The 21,195-nt window shown below is 40.3% G+C and overlaps 1 protein-coding gene across 3 annotated transcripts; it reads left to right on the top strand.

The window, feature by feature from the left end:
- The first annotated feature begins 27 nt into the window (after nucleotides 1-27).
- On the top strand, nucleotides 28-20,673 carry LOC117401969 (multivesicular body subunit 12A). Of its 3 annotated transcripts, none has more exons than XM_059008026.1 (10): nucleotides 28-264; nucleotides 5,019-5,102; nucleotides 6,086-6,169; nucleotides 7,059-7,155; nucleotides 8,564-8,693; nucleotides 9,447-9,584; nucleotides 10,270-10,373; nucleotides 11,838-11,896; nucleotides 12,368-12,427; nucleotides 18,378-20,673. In XM_059008026.1, exons 2-10 carry the CDS (start codon nucleotides 5,019-5,021, stop codon nucleotides 18,456-18,458), a joined length of 837 nt encoding a protein of 278 aa, XP_058864009.1. In that variant the 5' UTR covers nucleotides 28-264; the 3' UTR covers nucleotides 18,459-20,673. The 3 variants fall into 3 exon arrangements, with proteins under 3 accessions (XP_058864009.1, XP_058864007.1, XP_058864008.1); XM_059008024.1 differs by having other exon boundaries at nucleotides 10,267-10,373; XM_059008025.1 differs by lacking the exon at nucleotides 28-264 and adding an exon at nucleotides 472-598 and having other exon boundaries at nucleotides 10,267-10,373.
- Nucleotides 20,674-21,195: the final 522 nt, after the last annotated feature.

The raw sequence follows: 21,195 nt of genomic DNA, 5'->3' as shown, positions 1-21,195 counted from the left end.
ACTTCCGTTGCAACGTCAATAGACAGACAAAAGTGTCTTGACTTCTGCTTATTCGGAAACATATTAGACGGAACAGAAAAAAAAAGTTGACGAACGACTCGCAGCAGCTTTCTTACTTAAGAGGTCTTAAATATTTTTGTTTTATTTTGCCATAAAAATAAAAAAAACAACGATCAAAACCGGAACTTTAACAAAACTTCCTGGTGCCAATTTGGAAAACAGACACCTAAGTAAGATTATCGTTACGTGTGATCTGCTTAAAAGGTAAGTTATTGTTTTAACGCGTCGTTATATAACAGTGTGTGTTTTAATTGGATAATTTGGTGAATAGATAAGGATCGTTACCGTGTCGATATCGTGCTGTAATTAGCGCGATTGCGTTTGCGTGGCATTGTTACAGCAACAGGTACACAGACACACCTGTGTATGTACCCTCAAAACACCGTACCGTACACATAATGGAGGCTCGTTGTGTGCGGTATTAACAGTGCAGCTCTCTTTAAATATAAAAAAACGAATCTACTGGCACTTTTTGAGGTTTATTATTATTAACTCCAGTATAAATTACGGTGAGAAAATCAGGAAAAGACTGCTGCCGGTAAGTTTCACACCATCAAGGGTGAAGAAATGTCAATGTTGTATTGTAAGTTTTGAGAAAGCGAAATGGGACGTTATATTACGCATGTGATCGCTTTACAACGCGTTTCTGTGCCTTTATTACCCATGCTTTTAATTTGGCACTTTGCTAGGGTTTTACTGTGGAGGTTTTTTTTTAATGGTAGCAGTGATTGCAATATAGCCGTTTTAGTTTCAAAGATGTGTTTCCCGAACGGACAGAAGCACCTGTTTAATTAAGCTTACGACAACTACAAATGAAGCCAACAGGTATAATTTAAATAAACCTGACTTTATGATTTTATAATTGAAAGTGCGTGTTATTAAATTTTTTTTACCTTTTGAGAAAAACAAAAAAATAAACAAACAAACGTTTAAAGGTTACCCGATGCGGAAACAGACTAACAGAAGTAGCTTGGAGTAAAATAGAGAAAACATCCACAGAAAAAGGATGGCTGTTTTTCAAAAATGTAGTACTGAGGCGCAAAACAAATACATCCCAAAAGCAGACAAATCAACATCTAAAACAAAATGGTTTAATAGATTCGTTTTTTTTAAATGTTCAGAGAAAAAAGACACTTTACAGAGCGTTTAAAAGGGACCAAGAACAAAGTACACAGAGAGAGAATGTTAGTAACTGCAAACTCAAATCAAAAAGGAAGTTAGAAAGGTCAAGAGAGAGATAGAAATCAATATTGCTAAGGGGGCTAAAACCAATTCCAAAATGTTTTTCCAATATTATAACAGCAAGAGAACATTCAAAGAGGAGGTTAAATGTCTAAGAGATACAAATAGCAAAATCATAGATGAAGAAAAAAAAAATAGCAAATATGTTAAATGATTACTTTTCACAAGTTTTTACAAAGGAGGACATGGACAACATGCCCCACATGTCAACCTGTTCCTATCCAATTTTAAATAAGAGTGCAAAGAAGAGCAACCAGAATTATCCTGTGTTTAAAAGGCATGTCGTATGCAGACAGGCTAAAAGAATTGAATCTGTTCAGTCTTGAACAAAGAAGACTACGCTGTGATCTGATTCAAGCTTTCAGAATTCTAAAAGGTATAGACAATGTTGGCCCAGGGGACTTTTTCGACCTGAAAAAAGAAAAAAGGACCAGGGGTCACAAATGGAGATTAGATAAAGGGGCATTCAGAACAGAAAATAGGAGGCACTTCTTTACACAGAGAATTGTGAGGGTCTGGAACCAACTCCCCAGAAATGTTGTTGAAGCGGACACCCTAGGATCCTTCAAGAAGCTGCTTGATGAGATTCTGGGATCAATAAGCTACTGACAACCAAACGAGCAAGATGGGCTGAATGGCCTCCTCTCATTTGTAAACTTTCTTATGTTGTTCCTCTGGTCACTGGAGCAGTGAACCGGGTTTGTGGCACGCTTCATGGTTGTAACCAGAGGTACTGTGGGATCGAGGTTTCCTGTCAAGACGGCGACACAAGTTTACAACTTGTTTCTGTAACCTTTTCTGAAAAAGATGGACAACAGACATGTACCGTGCTCGTGCCCCCCGCAGTGCAGGAAGGAGGTGTGAGAGGTGGGCACAGCCCATATAACACTGTAGCAGTTACTGTTCATAGTCACAAAAGACTGAGTGGAGGCGGTTGTGTAAATGTGTTTAATATTTTAATGTAAGAGGGTCTGTAGAGTATAAAGTCATGTATAATAATGGGGCTAATATAGAGATCTATCTATACTTTATATATATATACTGTGTGTGTGTATATTATATATATATATATATATATATATATATATATATATATATATATATATATATATATAGTATGTTATGGGCAAAAACACAAAACCAGTAAAACAAACAGACTACTAGCAGATGAGTCAATTTAGTAGTAATAATAATAATAATAATAATAATAATAATAATAGTCCCGAAAATAAAAATGCTGTATAAATCAGACTTTGTTTAAACTTCCTGAAATATCCAGTCCCCCAAAAATATATATTTTTATCCCAAAAATAACGGGGGGGGGGGGGAGAACAATGGCAAAAGAAAAAGCTTGGTCCCACCGGTAATCCAAATGGAGAAGGATGATTCTTCAGAGCTAATATTCTTGCTGATCACGGCTTAGGAATGAAGATCCGCAGCAGGGCAAGGCATTCACTCTAATAACACAGCTGCACTGGAATTGTATGCCTGTTATTGATAGCTTTTTTGTATTTTTCCATAAGCTATACTGACTGAACTACAATGGATTACAAACTTTACATTTCAACTCCATTTCAAAAAGTGCGTGCATGACCCAGGACGTCTTTTTTTAAAGGGATACACTCCTATAGAAAAACAAACAATGGGCTCATTTTTTTCTTTCTGCGTACCTTTTTCTAAAAAAATAGTGTTGCCTGGCCAGGCTTACTGTTTCTAAAAATAAGAGACAGCAGGTGGAACTCTTCTTGTCCCACGTTAGGAGGTATTTGCTACAGATTGGCACAGTTCCACACATTGTCCGAGAGTCACAGGGAATTGTTGACAATGGCCGGTAAATGTTAATAATATAATATATACTGATGCACAATGAAAATGCAAATGTATAGGTTTTACATCAATAGCTCATTGGGCACATACATAATGTTATTTACATTTTAAATAGTGAGCAGGTTTTTTGATTGTTTGAATAGTATTATGCCTTGGGATAACAAAATACTGAGCTCAAGTCGTGTGATTTCATAAAAACGCCAGGTGCTCAGTGTTTGGTATTTGAGTTGAGTTAAAATTGCCAAAATGAGTTGATTAAGATTCTGTATAAATCGCCATTCGAAAAGACATGATTTTAATTAACGCAAGAACAGCAAAAGATACGCCCATGCCCCGCTTGAGTAATGAAGATCACCTGGTTGCTATCGGCATGGTTGAAGGTGGCCTGTCTGTGAGAGAAGTTGCCCGGAGAATGAGATGTTCTGCTTCAACGATCAGCAGACAAGTCCAGATAAACCAGGAAACCAGCTCTGTGAGGTACAGGCCACGTCCTGGAAGGCATAGTGTCACCACACCGGCCCAGGACCGTCACATCTGACTGATCCAGCTGCATAATCGTTTTCGGACTGCAGTGGATACAGCATAAGAAATTCCAGGAAGAAATAACCCGCGCACCAGCAGAATGACTGTAGCTCGCCGTCTGCATGAAAATGATCTGCATGCTCGGAGGCCTTTCAGGGGTAACATGTTGACAGTTGAGAGACGAAATCACCGTCTTCTGTGGGCCAGAGAACATCTGAGGTGGCGGCAGAGAGAGTGGTGGAGTGTTTTATTCACTGATGAATGCCGTTTTGCCCTTGACAGACCTGACAGACCTGACAGAAGACAACGTGTGTTGAGATGTCGTGGTGAGCGTTATGCTGACTGTTGCGTTGTTCAAGCCAACCGGTGTGATGATGTGGGGAGGAATCTCCTTTAACACAAGAACACCTTTGGTGCAGATTGAGGGCAACCTTACTGCTCAGCAATACATTGATGAAGCCCTTGAGGCAACAGTTTTTCCGTTCCTGCAAACCAATCCAGAAGTGTCCATTTTTATGCAGGACAATGCAAGACCACACAGTGCTAGGATTACAATTGCACAACTTCAGGAAAACAATGTCGAGGTCTTGCTGTGACCAGCTTTTTCTCCTGACCCGAGTCCAATAGAACATCTGTGGGACCAAATCGCCAGTGCCATCCACAGGAGACAACCGCGACCAGCTGGCTGCAGCTGCACAGGAAGAGTGGCGGAACATCCCACAGCAGTCTATCCAGAGGCTGATCAGGTCTATGCATCAGCGCTGCCAGGATTGTGTTAATGCTCAGGGAGGTCACACCCGATACTAACTTTGTAATGTTTTCATTTTGACAGTGTGTCACGTTTCATACTGAAAACTTATGATTCTTTGATCTGTATTTTTGTTCACATTTTCTGTGATTTTTGTTTAAAATATTTGATTTAAATCCAATAAACCTGAGTTGCGTTTCTTTTGTGCATCAGTGTGTGTGTGTGTGTGTATGTGTGATATATATATACATACATACATACATACATACATACATACAGTGTTTTGCAAAAGCATTCAGACCCCTGACCAATTCTCTCATATTACTGAATTACAAATGGTACATTGAAATTTCGTTCTGTTTGATATTTTATTTTAAAACACTGAAACTCAAAATCAATTATTGTAAGGTGACATTGGTTTTATGTTGGGAAATATTTTTAAGAAAAATAAAATAAAAAACTGAAATATCTTGCTTGCATAAGGACGCATGTTGGTGTTGTAAAGAGGTCTGTCGGTTAACAGAGGGTGTGCTATCTTACAGGCTGTGGGTCGGGACAGGCTCTACTGTACTGGGGGGTTTATTTATACTGCCTGCTTCTGCCCCTCCCTCTTTTGCAGATGTCTGTGGAGGCTGCCTCTGTACCCCTGACTGCGCTGGCGTGGGCTTCAGGCAGCAGCACCTGTCCCAACGATTTTAAACTGGTAAGGGCGGGCCGGGTCCCATTCCCTTTACTCCCCCAAACATTTAACCCATTCATTACCAAATTCGTTTTTCTTTGAAAAAAAATCAGTCATTTGATACATTATGTTTAGAATTAGAGTAAGTTATCACAGCAATATAGTTAGAACATTTGAATAACAGGTAGATGCCAGTTAAAAATGCTACAAACAATTACAAAATAGCCTTCAAATGAGGGCAGTGGCATTTAATGTGTTAAACAGTAAGAATAAAGTGGTGTGGATGAGTAACTTGTGTACAGTATACGAGACGGTGAATTCAGAGGTGAGAGTTGTGTTAGTTATTTCAAAGTGTTGACAGCAGTGCTTGGGTTTTGTCCCCGCTGATGATGATGTTATTGCGTGTTTCAGCACCTCGTATTTATACAGAATGTATACGTTTTTAACAGTCGCTCACAATAAGATATCAGGATAATATTTTGGTTCCAAAAGATCTCTTCATGCTACAGCTGTGGCCAAAAGTTTTGCATCACTCTATAGAATTACCTAATTCTGCTTCATAGTCGAATGAAGGCTGCTGAATAATGTTATGAGAACATATTGAATTACATAACGCTTTGTAGCTTTCCATATACTTAAGGAAAAACTGACCACATTTGAAAAAAGTGACATTTCAAACTTTAACATGAAATACTGTACTGCTATTCTGGCTTGCGGTCGGCTTTTGCAATATCATTGTGTAGTTTATTTGCTATACATAATGTTAAATAAGATCTACATTGTATAGTTTATTTTTAAATTCTCAGTCCTATAATTCTAGGTGGTGCAGCACTTTTATCCAGAGCTGTATGCAAAACACACTCAAATACATGCATTCTATAAAATGATTGATTTGTATAGTGAGTGTAATGACTAGATATATATTTTTTTAATTCCTAAAACAATGTAAAATATTTCTTTTTTTTTTTTTAAACAGATAAAACAAATACTTTTTTATATTTTCATAGATTTCCACGACTTTCGATGGATCTAACGCAAACTTCGGGAAAGGATTCGGGATGAAATCAAGTTACTACCTCTGCTGCAGTTCGGTAATTAAAGACAAACGATGAGAAAACAAATCCAATTAGCACCAATCTGAAAGAAAGAAACGCATGAATGGATATCTGGTGATGCATTCTTTATGTCATTAACCAGCTAGCTGAGGGGTGTCCAATCTCAGTCCTGGAGGGCTAGTCCACTCCAGGTTTAATAGCTAAAATGACATAATGAACTACTTCAAGGTCTGGATGGAGGTTTAATTGGTTCAATTAAACCATTTAGAACAGGGTTGGAACAAAGACCAGGAGTGGAATAGCCCTCCAGGACCGTGATTGTCTACCCCTGAACGAGCTTGTGGACTGAAACACTTTGACCACCGAGACCTGAAATGCCCGAGGAAGTGCAGCAGAAACAGACGTGAACATTTTCTTGAACCTGGTGTAGTACTGCAGGGTTTCCCAGTCCCGGTCCTGGGGACCCCCTGTGTCTGCTGGATTTCATTCCAACTGAGCTCTCAGTCACTTAACTAGACCCTTACTCGAACTGATCATTTGCTTAATTAGACCTTTTTAATTGTGTTCAGATCTTAAACAGTTGCAGAGTTCAAGTTACTTATAAAATGTTACAGCTAACGTGAAATCTACAACTGTTTAAGAGCTGAAAACAAGTAAAAAGGTCTAATTAAGCAAATTATCAGTTCAATGACGGGTTTAATTAAGTAATTGAGAGCAGAGTTGGAGTGAAATCCAGCAGACACAAGGGTATCCCAGGGCCAGGGTTGGGAAACTCTTAAGTTCTGGATGCTGTGAATTTAAAATGAAAATGGAAATACATTAAAATCAAAACTGACGACGAGAGACTTGCGGAATTGTGCGAAACTTCCAGAATTCCGTTGTTGGCTCCAGTCATTTTAAAAGGACCGCTCTGTGTCTCCTTCAGAAGCCCCAGGGCAGCGTCATCACGGATATCCAGTTTGTCTCGGAGAAGGAATCCCTGCCGTCTGGATTCTATTACATCGCAGAGTTCCTGGAGCCCAGTGAGTATCACGATGTGGAACACACAGCAGCCAATCACCAGCACCAGGAGCGAGAAGCACCCACTTACGTTAGTGCAGGGCTTCCCAATCCTGGCCCTGGGGACCCACTGTGTCTGCTGGTTTGTATTCCAACTGAGCTCTCAATTACTTCATTGAACTACTCATGAGCTTAATTATACCTTTTTAATAGTTTTCAGCTTTTAAACAGATGGAGATTTCAAGTTAACCATACAATTTTAGAAGTAAATTGAAATTGGCAACTTTTTAGAAGCTGAGAAGAATTTAAAAGGTCTAATTAAGCACATTACGAGTTCAATGAAGGGTTTAATTAAGTAGTTGAGAACTCACTTGGAATGAAAACCAGAAGACGCAGTGGGTCCCCAGGACCAGGATTGGGAAATCGTACATTAGTGCAGCTACCCAACATCTCCATTGCACAGTGGAGCAGTGCACTGTGCAAAGCACACTCCTCCCATAGCCCCCTCTCAGAGAAACCGTGCACTCACATACACAAGCTCCTAAATACATATCATGAAATCTGTATTAAATGTATCGGATTATAGCTAAATGTGTTCCAGAGTGTCTACAGGAGGCTAAGAGTGTGTGATTAGAAGTTTGGTGCAAAATCAGGGCAGTTGAGAGTGAGACAGACATGGTTCTGATAGATTGTGCTAAACTGAGCTGACTCTGAGAGGATTTAACATTTTTTTAGCAAGTTTTTGAAAATCAAACCTCTAACAATGCATGTGATCTCTTCAGTACATTCCTTCAAAATACCCAAAACGCCAGGGAGAGTCTGTGGCAGGACAGCGCTGTGTTACGGGCAGGAAGAGAGACTTGGAGACGAGAAGCTGCAGTGAAACGCTGCTGTGCACATTTTAATTCACAACAAAAACAAACAAAACAGGCACAAGAGCCAAAATGAAAGGTTTAAACAAAATTATAGTAAATACACCCTGATGTCAGGCTGGGCTGTCTCCTTCACTGACCGATACAGAGTATCTACACACAGCACAGCACAGCACAGCACAGCACAGCACAGCACAGGTTACACCCACACCAAACAAGATGTGTCCCTCCTTAAATACCATGTGGCTGTTGCCTAATTAACCATCAATTACTAAATTAAGGCCCCAGCCACAATTTCACATCTCCGTGGATGAGCCACTCAGGGACCCCTCCCACATGTTTTCTGGCAGGGAGGATTTTAACCCCTTCCCTGCCAACCCTATATTTACAACACACACACACACACACATTATTTACATTCAGGGATTTCGCTCTGCCATAGTCTTGCTGTATCTAGTGGTCAAACAACCAGCAGTGCTAGATACAGAAATACTCAAAGGTAATAAGTTCAGTGGCTACTGTCCGCTTTGACCGGAGGTCTTTGTAATATTGTGCGCAGGGGCGTCTGTTTCCAAGAAGAAGCGTCTGTGTGTGAAGTCAGTCTCCTTCAACACTGCAGACGTGGCCGTGCTGGATGTGCAGCTAACAGCCAAGAGCAAAGTGATCCTGCCACACTACACATGCATCGGGTAAGCAGGGGAGCACCGCCCTAGAGAAACACACTGTCAGAGATATGCACTGCTTTACCATGCTTTCACTGTGCTTTACCACACCTCTCTCTGTGTCTTTACCATGCTTTCACTGTGCTTTATTACATCTCTCTCTGTGTCTTTACCATGCTTTCACTGTGCTTCATTACATCTCTCTGCGTCTTTACCATGCTTTCACTGTGCTTTATTACATCTCTCTCTGCGTCTTTACCATGCTTTCACTGTGCTTTATTACATCTCTCTCTGCGTCTTTACCATGCTTTCACTGTGCTTCATTACATCTCTCTCTGTGTCTTTACCATGCTTTCACTGTGCTTTATTACATCTCTCTCTGCGTCTTTACCATGCTTTCACTGTGCTTTATTACATCTCTCTCTGCGTCTTTACCATGCTTTCACTGTGCTTTACCACACCTCTCTCTGCGTCTTTACCATGCTTTCACTGTGCTTTATTACATCTCTCTCTGCGTCTTTACCATGCTTTCACTGTGCTTTATTACACTTTCCTATGCTTTTACGGTGGGAAACTTTTCTAAGTGCCCACCTTTAGAAGTACACTACATTACAAGCGCACCTTTACAGAAGCCCTGTGCTGTATAAAGAGGGGAGAGAGAGCCGTGCAGCCCAGCACGGCCAATCATGAGCGACAGGTACAGGTACAGTTACAGCTCAGACTGGCTCTGCTTGAGAAGAAGGACACTGATTCCCCTGGTTAACTCTTTGCTCCCCGCAGCGACATGAATGGCTTTGTGCTGTGGTGCAAGAAGGGGAGGGTGAGACCTCTCCCCAAACCCCGCAGCATCAACCTGGACATGAGGGAGCTGTCACTGGAGAAGGGGGAGGCGGAGCCACAGAGCCCCGCCTACAACAGGTGCGTGAGCGAGAGGAGAGGTTCATAGCATAACCACTGGAAAAGCATGGGGGGGGGGGGCTGCAAAAATACCATGGTAAACTTTTCTAAGGGTGCACGATAATTAAGATTAGTTTGTTGGCTAAAGCCGCTAACAGCCAGTTACCAACTTGCAGTCAGACAAAAGTATTGGCACCCTACACTTCATACAGTTCAAGAAAACATGTTAAATACAGGCGTTTAGTGAACATTAGCCATCAATTAATATGACAGAGACCAAAAAACAACATTTCTGGTAGTTTAACAAATCTTTATAAAAAAAAAAAAAAAAAGCACTTAAGCAATTTCAAATGTTTGTTCATCACAAAAGTATTGGCACCTTTACATTTAAGACTGTAAAAATGTAATCAAACTATATAAAAACATAAAAAAATATATGAATTGATTGAAAAACCATTACACAGTAATTAAGCTGCATTATAAAGTCAATAGCCAGAAAAAAAGATGCGATTATTTCCAACATCTGTTGAAGAACGACGTTTTGGCAACACAGCAGATGAGTTGGACTGACGTTTAGAAAAGCACTCGTATCAAACTACAATAAAGGACATGGCTACAGAACAGTATCAAAGAAATACAGAAGACCAAAATCCACAATACATTAAAGTGACCCAGTGTTTGAAATGAGTCTCCTCTCTGACAGCAGTGCAGCCTCCAGGCCCGTTCACCCCAACAAGCTGAGCAAACGTCGGAGCACTCTGGAGATCAAAGAGGGGGTGTACGACACTGGCAACATCTACAGCATCTCAGGTACCAGAGCCTTAAGAACTATACTATACAGTGCAGTGCAATGGTAAGCATTGTAAAGTACAAAGGGATGGGAAAGCATAGGGAAGCATTGTAAAGCACAGAGGGATGGGAAAGCATAGGGAAGCATTGTAAAGCACAGAGAGGTCTGGTAAAGCACAGGGAAGCATTGTAAAGCACAGAGAGGTCTGGTAAAGCATAGGCAAGCATTGTAAAGCACAGAGAGGTCTGGTAAAGCATAGGCAAGCATTGTAAAGCACAGAGAGGTCTGGTAAAGCATAGGCAAGCATTGCAAAGCACAGAGAGGTCTGGTAAAGCATAGGCAAGCATTGTAAAACACAGATAGGTATAGTAAAGCATAGGCAAGCATTGTAAAGCAGAGGTATGGTAAAGCATAGGGAAACAATTTGAAAGCACATAGAGGTATGGTAAAGCATAGGGAAGCATTGTAAAGCACAGAGGGGTCTGGTAAAGCATAGGGAAGCATCGTAAAGCACAGAGAGGTCTGGTAAAGCATAGGCAAGCATTGTAAAGCACAGAGAGGTCTGGTAAAGCATAGGGAAGCATTGTAAAGCACAGAGGTGTCTGGTAAAGCATAGGGAAGCATTGTAAAGCACAGAGATGTCTGGTAAAGCATAGGGAAGCATTGTAAAGCACAGAGAGGTCTGGTAAAGCATAGGGAAGCATTGTAAAGCACAGAGAGGTCTGGTAAAGCATAGGCAAGCATTGTAAAGCACAGAGAGGTCTGGTAAAGCATAGGGAAGCATTGTAAAGCACAGAGAGGTCTGGTAAAGCATAGGGAAGCATTGTAAAGCACAGAGATGTCTGGTAAAGCATAGGGAAGCATTGTAAAGCACAGAGAGGTCTGGTAAAGCATAGGGAAGCATTGTAAAGCACAGAGAGGTCTGGTAAAGCATAGGCAAGCATTGTAAAGCACAGAGAGGTCTGGTAAAGCATAGGGAAGCATTGTAAAGCACAGAGAGGTCTGGTAAAGCATAGGGAAGCATTGTAAAGCACAGAGAGGTCTGGTAAGGCATAGGGAAGCATTGTAAAGCACAGAGAGGTATGGTAAAGCATAGGGAAGCATTGTAAAGCACAGAGAGGTCTGGTAAAGCATAGGGAAGCATTGTAAAGCACAGAGAGGTCTGGTAAAGCATAGGGACGCATTGTAAAGCACAGAGAGGTATGGTAAAGCATAGGGAAGCATTGGTAAAGCACAGAGAGGTATGGTAAAGCAAGGGAAGCATTGTAAAGCATAGGGAAGCATTGTAAAGCACAGAGAGGTCTGGTAAAGTATATTAAAGAAAACATGGCAAACCAGGGTAAACTATAGTGAATGCAGAGTATTACCATTTCATGTGATATAAACTAATAGCAGCTGGCTGTATCACTTCAGTGTCAGGGTCTACTATTTATTCTATATGAACGCATCCTTTTTATTCTAATGTCTGTATTTGTATTTTTCAGCTATGGACGGAGTGCCCTTTGCTCTGCACCCGAAGTTTGACTGTCAGCCCATTGGCAATGTAAGTGTTGAGGCAATCGGCTGCTGCAATACAAAAACTGTCCTGGGATGCTCTCCACAAACACGCCTGGTGTCTTGTTTTCATTTTAAGAGCCAGAGCTGTCCAGCTGCACAGTGCAGCTCTTGATTTGGAAGTAGAGGCTCCCACTCTCGTAACGGGTTCAATTAGTTGTCTTTGCTACAAGTTACAATCAAAATGCATCAACACTGACGCATTTGAAGCAATGTCTGCTTATTCTTGGAAAACTAAACCTATTCCTAAAAGAAACATAATGACATACATTTCAACTAGAAGTCTTTTTCAATAAACTCAATGACAAGCACTTTGACTTGAAGTCTTTCTCACTGGTTTCAATAGAAATACGAAAATAAATTGAATAAACTCGATCACAAACATTTTGATGAAGTTTTTCTTTGTTCTCAAATGTTGAAACGATCTCTTCTTTCCTCCTCCCTCCCTCCCTCTCCTCAGGTACCCCTGGTCAACCTAAACAACATTCAGATCAAATCAATCACTGACATAGAAAACGAGGTGAGACACTTCAACTGTTTATTTTAAACTATTGTGGGGGCTGGTTTCACAGACCCAGATTTGAACTAATCCTGGACTACCTTGCATTAATTAACATCGGTAAGTAGGACTAGTCAGGGTCAGTGAAACCAGCCTTTTTAGAGGTTTTATTTTCTTTTTAAACTACCACTCCTGCATAACAAACGGTGCCACACGGTGGAGAAATACCTTAATTGCAGTTTCACAAACTATTACACCAAATCCCATTTATTTCCTTTTACAACTAAATATTCCATTGATTATTTTATTCTACAGAACTTCATAGAGTAGCTGTACTATCGCATGCATTGTGACTGTATACAGACTGTGTAGTGATACATAAAGAATATCATGCAGGGTGCTGTATACACACTGTGTAGGGATACATAGAGAATATCGTGCAGGGTGCTGTATACACACTGTGTAGGGATACATAGAGAATATCGTGCAGGGTGCTGTATACACACTGTGTAGGGATACATAGAGAATATCGTGCAGGGTGCTGTATACACACTGTGATGGGATACATAGAGAATATCATGCAGGGTGCTGTATACAGACTGTGTAGTGCTACATAGAGAATATCATGCAGGGTGCTGTATACACACTGTGATGGGATACATAGAGAATATCGTGCAGGGTGATGTATACACACTGTGTAGTGATACATAGAGAATATCGTGCAGGGTGCTGTATACACACTGTGTAGGGATACATAGAGAATATCATGCAGGGTGCTGTATACAGACTGTGTAGTGCTACATAGAGAATATCATGCAGGGTGCTGTATACACACTGTGATGGGATACATAGAGAATATCGTGCAGGGTGATGTATACACACTGTGTAGTGATACATAGAGAATATCGTGCAGGGTGCTGTATACACACTGTGTAGGGATACATAGAGAATATCGTGCAGGGTGCTGTATACACACTGTGTAGTGATACATAGAGAATATCGTGCAGGGTGCTGTATACACACTGTGTAGTGATACATAGAGAATATCGTGCAGGGTGCTGTATACACACTGTGTAGTGATACATAGAGAATATCGTGCAGGGTGCTGTATACACACTGTGTAGTGATACATAGAGAATATCGTGCAGGGTGCTGTATACACACTGTGTAGTGATACATGGAGAATATCGTGCAGGGTGCTGTATACACACTGTGTAGGGATACATAGAGAATATCGTGCAGGGTGCTGTATACACACTGTGTAGGGATACATAGAGAATATCGTGCAGGGTGCTGTATACACACTGTGATGGGATACATAGAGAATATCATGCAGGGTGCTGTATACAGACTGTGTAGTGCTACATAGAGAATATCATGCAGGGTGCTGTATACACACTGTGATGGGATACATAGAGAATATCGTGCAGGGTGATGTATACACACTGTGTAGGGATACATAGAGAATATCGTGCAGGGTGCTGTATACACACTGTGTAGGGATACATAGAGAATATCGTGCAGGGTGCTGTATACACACTGTGTAGTGATACATAGAGAATATCGTGCAGGGTGCTGTATACACACTGTGTAGTGATACATAGAGAATATCGTGCAGGGTGCTGTATACACACTGTGTAGTGATACATGGAGAATATCGTGCAGGGTGCTGTATACACACTGTGTAGGGATACATAGAGAATATCGTGCAGGGTGCTGTATACACACTGTGTAGGGATACATAGAGAATATCGTGCAGGGTGCTGTATACACACTGTAGGGATACATAGAGAATATCGTGCAGGGTGCTGTATACACACTGTGTAGTGATACATAGAGAGTATCGTGCAGGGTGCTGTATACACACTGTGTAGGGATACATAGAGGATATTGTGCAGGGTGCTGTATACACACTGTGTAGTGATACATGGAGAATATCATGCAGGGTGCTGTATACACACTGTGTAGGGATACATAGAGAATATCGTGCAGGGTGCTGTATACACACTGTGTAGTGATACATAGAGAATATCGTGCAGGGTGCTGTATACACACTGTGTAGGGATACATAGAGGATATCGTGCAGGGTGCTGTATACACACTGTGTAGGGATACATAGAGAATATCGTGCAGGGTGCTGTATACACACTGTGTAGGGATACATAGAGAATATCGTGCAGGGTGCTGTATACACACTGTGTAGGGATACATAGAGAATATCGTGCAGGGTGCTGTATACACACTGTGTAGTGATACATAGAGAATATCGTGCAGGGTGCTGTATACACACTGTGTAGGGATACATAGAGAATATCGTGCAGGGTGCTGTATACACACTGTGTAGGGATACATAGAGAATATCGTGCAGGGTGCTGTATACACACTGTGTAGTGATACATAGAGAATATCGTGCAGGGTGCTGTATACACACTGTGTAGTGATACATAGAGAATATCGTGCAGGGTGCTGTATACACACTGTGTAGGGATACATAGAGAATATCGTGCAGGGTGCTGTATACACACTGTGTAGTGATACATAGAGAATATCGTGCAGGGTGCTGTATACACACTGTGTAGTGATACATAGAGGATATCGTGCAGGGTGCTGTATACACACTGTGTAGGGATACATAGAGAATATCGTGCAGGGTGCTGTATACACACTGTGTAGGGATACATAGAGAATATCGTGCAGGGTGCTGTATACACACTGTGTAGTGATACATAGAGAATATCGTGCAGGGTGCTGTATACACACTGTGTAGTGATACATAGAGAATATCATGCAGGGTGCTGTATACACACTGTGTAGTGATACATAGAGAATATCGTGCAGGGTGCTGTATACACACTGTGTAGTGATACATAGAGAATATCGTGCAGGGTGCTGTATACACACTGACCTCCACTCCGCAAGAGGTCAGTGCCGCTACTCTGACCTGGAGGAGCATGAAAATCATCTTGTATCACCCTAGTGTGTGTGTGTGTGTGTGTGTGTGTGTGTATATATATATATATATATATATATATATATATATATATATATATATATATATATATATATATAGTTCAATAAGAATTACACTATGTAACACAATTTTTGTTCCTGGGTAGTAAGTGTTATTTCCTAATTGCTTATGCCTCAAAAGTATAGAAAATGGCTATTCCCCACAAACTTTGCTTTTGTGACCAGGACAGTGATATTTTGAAATTTACCTATTTCCAATGAGAACACGGGCGAATCAGCCCCCAAATGTAGTCTCCCATCATGTTCTCGTTATACTGTCCTTGGTAGCGGCGTTCAAAGTCCAGTATATCCTGGTGGAAGCGCTCGCCTTGCTCCTCCGAGTACGCTCCCATGTTCTCCTTGAGTTTATCAAGATGAGCATCAAGGATATGGACTTTGAGGGACATCCTACAGCTCATTGTGCCGTAGTTCTTCACCAGAGTCTCAACCAGCTTCACATAGTTTTCGGCCTTGTGATTGCTCAGGAAGCCCCGAATCACTGCGACAAAGCTGTTCCAAGCCACTTTCTCCTTACTAGTGAGCTTCTTGGGGAATTCATTGCACTCCAGGATCTTCTTTATCTGTGGTCCGACGAAGACACCGGCTTTGACCTTTGCCTCAGACAGCTTAGGGAAGAAGTCTTGAAGGTACTTGAAGGCTGCCGACTCCTTATCTAGAGCTCTGACAAATTGTTTCATAAGGCCCAATTTGATGTGCAGTGGTGGCATCAGCACCTTCCGGGGGTCCACCAGTGTCCCACGTTGTTCCTCCCCACAGAGAGCTCGGTCTGCTGTGGCCAGTCCCGCCTGTGGTAGTGCGCCTTGGTGTCCCTGCTGACCCAAAGGCAAAGATAGGAGGGAAACTTGGTAAAACCGTCTTGGAGACCCATCAGGAATGCCACCATTTTGAAGTCTCCTATGACCTTGATGCCACCTCAGAAGAATACAGATATGTATCCACTTAGGCAGCTGGAACTAAACTGAACTGGTGGGCTTAAGGCCCCTGTATTTATACTACTATTTATATTACTGGAAAGTTCTAAAAGTTACTCCAAGTTTACTCAGCACTGAATCTATCTGGAATGTTCTGGTAAATTTCAAAATATCACTGTCCTGGTCACAAAAGGAAAGTTTGTGGGGAATAATAGCCATTTTCTATACTTTTGAGGCATAAGCAATTAGGAAATAACACTTACTACCCAGGAACCAAAAAAAAAAAAAATTTGTTACACGGTGTTATTCAAAAGTATCGCTAATTTGAACGTGACGTTGTTACGGTTCATGTGTAAAATTGGTAAATCTATAGATTAACCGGTATATGTGTAGGTTTAAAGCTAACTGATCAATCTGTAGATAAACTGGTAAATGTGTTTACCAGCTCAGCGGTCAATGTATAAATAACTAAGGAGATGGTAGTTAATGCTACAGCATTTAGGGTGAATTAGAAATAAAATAACGTCAGGGAGCTTAATGGCTGCATATATATATATATGTGTGTGTGTGTGTGTGTGTGTGTAAATAAAATAAAAATAATGTGCACAAAAAGTTTTAAATGATTAAAAAAAATCATTTATTTCAGGACGTTTTGGGCAAAAGCCCTTCAGTTGTGTTGAAAGAAAAGTAACACAATGCAGTAAACTATATATATAACTATAACTAATATATATATATATATATATATATAATGTGCAAGATCTGTTACTTGGGTAAATTAACGCTAGCCTAACTCCAACACCATTAACTCCAGCCTTAGGATTTTTTTTTGTATAATTTGATTCATCTCTCTAAACTTCACTGCATCCCTTATTGCAATATTATTATTATACTACTACTACTATTACTACTACTACTACTACTAATAATAATGTGTGTATTAATGTTTTGTCTGATATACAGACATGATTAGAGATTTCTGGTTTTATTTCTAACCATTTTATCCCCCTTGTCTTTGGATTTTATGTTTTTTTTTTTGTTTTTTTTTTTTAAAAAGCAGCTCACTTTCCTAATTTATTTTATTTTAAATCAAAATTTACAAAGGGCCAACCATTAGGTATGGTAATAATGACATCTCTGCAGCAAAACTCACGCCTCTACTAAGTGTGATTTAGTATTAAGTCGAACTCATTTAGGAAAAAGCTTAACCTCAGTGCACGCATGTTTTGCATTTCAGTGAGAATCATACAGCGTGCTGCGTCATTTTGCCAGCAAAACATTATTTTGTATTGTGACTTGTTGCCAGTTATTTATACATTGAGCTGGTAAATCTACACATATACCGGTTAATCTGTAGATTTACTGATTTTACACATGAACCGTAACAACGTCATTTCCATCTGATACAAACGGTCTTATGAAATGAATGTTCAGATGGCTGTATCGCATCAATGTCAGGGTCTGCTGTATATTATAAATGAGATGCAATATGAATTATAATGAATGTTCAGATGGCTGTATCGCATCAATGTCAGGGTCTGCTGTATATTATAATGAATGTTCAGATGGCTGTATCGCATCAGTGTCAGGGTCTGCTGTATATTATAAATGAGATGCAATATGAATTATAATGAATGTTCAGATGGCTGTATCGCATCAATGTCAGGGTTTGCTGTATATTATAATGAATGTTCAGATGGCTGTATCGCATCAATGTCAGGGTCTGCTGTATATTATAAATGAGATGCAATATGAATTATAATGAATGTTCAGATGGCTGTATCGCATCAATGTCAGGGTCTGCTGTATATTATAAATGAGATGCAATAGGAATTATAATGAATGTTCAGATGGCTGTATCGCATCAATGTCAGGGTCTGCTGTATATTATAAATGAGATGCAATATGAATTATAATGAATGTTCAGATGGCTGTATCGCATCAATGTCAGGGTCTGCTGTATATTCTTGTGTGAGTGTGTGTGGGGTCACATTCCTGCTGATGCCTTTTTGTTATTCTCTGTATTTCAGTACAACTACAGCTTCACAGTGGAGAAGACGGCAGCTGACAGACCTCAATTCCGGAGTGCGCTGCAGTCACTGGAAGCATGAAGTTCAAGCACAGCGACTGGCTTGTAGCTAACGCAATCATTCCACGAGCCTGCATTGCACTTCCATTAGCTACGCAGCTCTTAAGTGTGTGTGTGTGTGTGTGTGTGTTACACAAAGGCTGCATTTTCACTTTAAAACATCATATCTGGTACTGCTTTCGGTTATAGAAAGTTCTCAGTTTCTACGCCTTGTTCTTAGGGTATCTGGTGCACTTGGATCATTTTCATCGCTGCAGTGTCTCTGAGGTCAAAGCATGCTAGTCAACTGGGGAAGCAGCAGCTGGTTGGCTGATGACAGGAAAGAAGCCAGTAAAGGGGTGGGGACAATTTCACCCTCCAGGATACCAAGCAAGTGCAACGCTAACTGAAAACATGGCTTGAAAGTAGAGGTTCTATATAGCAAGTTTTTAAAATGAAAATACACGTGTTTCTTTCAAAACTGCACATTTGAGACCTGTATCTCCCCGTCAGTCATGATTTTGTTATTTACATTTTTATATATTTTAAAACAGTTTGTGTGAACTCTTTGACAAAACGTCTATGCCTTATAAAATAGATACATAGATAGGAAACTTACCACGGTACAGTTCTGTACGCAGTGACTGAAGGGGATAGAAGCAATGGAAGTGCAAGCAAAAAAAACCCCAGAAGATAATCAATACTGAACTAGAAGCTAATCAATAATCAAATCTCTCTCTCGTGCAATAGAAGTCTTTTCTGGCTAGTTACAATCATTTTATTCCTTTCTGAAAACTGTGTGCTTACTTCGAATCAGGGACCCCTACAGTATCTGTAATGAAATATAATCAGCGTTAAGATATTATCTTCAATAACCTTGCAACCTTTCTTGCTATTTAGGTAAGATACGCACAAAAAAGCTTTTTCCGTATCACTGGGTCCAAGGGAGGCACTGAACTCCTCCACAATCCAAAGCCTCCCCAAACTGCAGGATCATATTTGTAGATCTCCTTATATTGCAAAACCGCTCTGAGACCGGAACGCAGAACCCGGGTCACAAGAATGACAATTTAAAAATAAATGCAAACTCACAACACAAGCTGTAGTTTGATACGTTCTAGTCAATATTTCTTAACAGAATTATTTTTTTTTTTTTTAAAAATCATTTTGGCTACAAACTGTTTTGTCCTGTTTTGAGGGCAGTCAAGTTAGACGCGCCTGTAATCAGAGCAGTGAAATTTCACACCGGCTATGAAGCTCAACACACAGAAAATGGAGCTTGATCATCACTGTGGGGAGGAAAACACCAAGAAATGGATCATTTTTAGGCTTCGGTTTCTTATTTTATACTGCGGCGTCATAAAAGCATCTGAAGGGCTGTATTTGCAGAATTAAGTTACATTTCGACTTAACCTTTGCAATTAACAAAATTAGAGTAAGTTAAATAGTTAAATAGCAGGTAGATGCTACTCTCCAAAACATTACAAAGCAGCCTGTCTTCAAATGAGAGCAATGGCACTTAATGGGTTAAAATGAGCAAACATGCATGCGTGAGCTTACATAAGATTCAATTAATACACTATTTAATTTGTGTAAGCAAATTCCCATCCCCAGACGTTTGTCTTTGTAGGTCAGTTTGAGCCTACATTAGTTTTTAGATCAATGATTGCAATGGAGAGCCACTACAGAACAGATTGCTGAAGCCTGTGCTTCACTAAATAGTGCCTGTTACACTACCGGTCAGTGGACCTGATCCAGCTTTACATTCATTTAGAGCATTGACTTCTCACCAGTCAAAACCAGAGACTTGGCAAGCTTTTGTAAATAAAGTGTGCATTTTATCTCAGTTGGAGATCAAAGATAAAACAGCCAAGTAGATAAATATTGCAGCTAGTGCCATCTTCAGTGCACTGTAAAATACATGCAATAAGTGCATCAGAATAGCGTTTATATATATATATATATATATATATATATAAAATTCAGTTTAAGTAAAGGCATTCATACGATATGAAAAAAGAACAGCACAAGAGGGTTGTATTGCGAATGGTAGCGCTCGTCTTTGTTATACTGTTGTGACAGAGCATACTATGTATATATTAAGCACACTATGTATATGTCTGTGTATATTTCTGTGTATACACATTCCTTGTGACCTGTATGTATTCTGGTGAGAGGTGATGGGTGTCTCAGAAAATGTTATTCTTGAATTCTGTTCAAGAACAAATTAAATACAAGTGCCTCTTCTTTTCAGTTGAGATGCATGTGGCGTTTCTTTTCTGCTTTTCATCCTCATACACAACGGTGCAAAGAACGACACTGGTCCAAGCTGAGAAACTCCCAAGTACTGTTGGGCTGTGCAGTTACATCTCATTTACATTGTTTGTACCTTGTAAAATAACACATTAAAATCTTCAGTCATCCACACCTTACAGTGAGCTTAGTTACACCTTACAGAGATGCCACATTCCCATCTACACCATGAAACCAGTCTGTAAAACTCATCTCATCCCAGTATCAAACTGGGGCTGCAGCCGGTTCCATCTGCAGTCTACAATCCAATCTGCAACCGGACACATTGATGAGACAGAAGTCAAAAATCACCATGCATCACGTTTTCTTATTTCTATATATAAATGAAATTGCCAACCTCCAATATCTCGCTGACAGTATAATATATTCACAGCCTTCATATTTTTTGTCCTGCAATCAGAGATTTTTGTCATTGGACGCTCATGACCTTCTGTCAGCAGTGTGGAGAGATTGAGTTCTGCCAGCCC

This window comes from Acipenser ruthenus, chromosome 36, assembly GCF_902713425.1.
Source record: "Acipenser ruthenus chromosome 36, fAciRut3.2 maternal haplotype, whole genome shotgun sequence".
NCBI classification, from domain to species: Eukaryota; Metazoa; Chordata; class Actinopteri; order Acipenseriformes; family Acipenseridae; genus Acipenser; species Acipenser ruthenus.
Note: the sequence above shows the minus strand (reverse complement) of the source record. Positions and strands in the feature narration are given on the sequence as shown.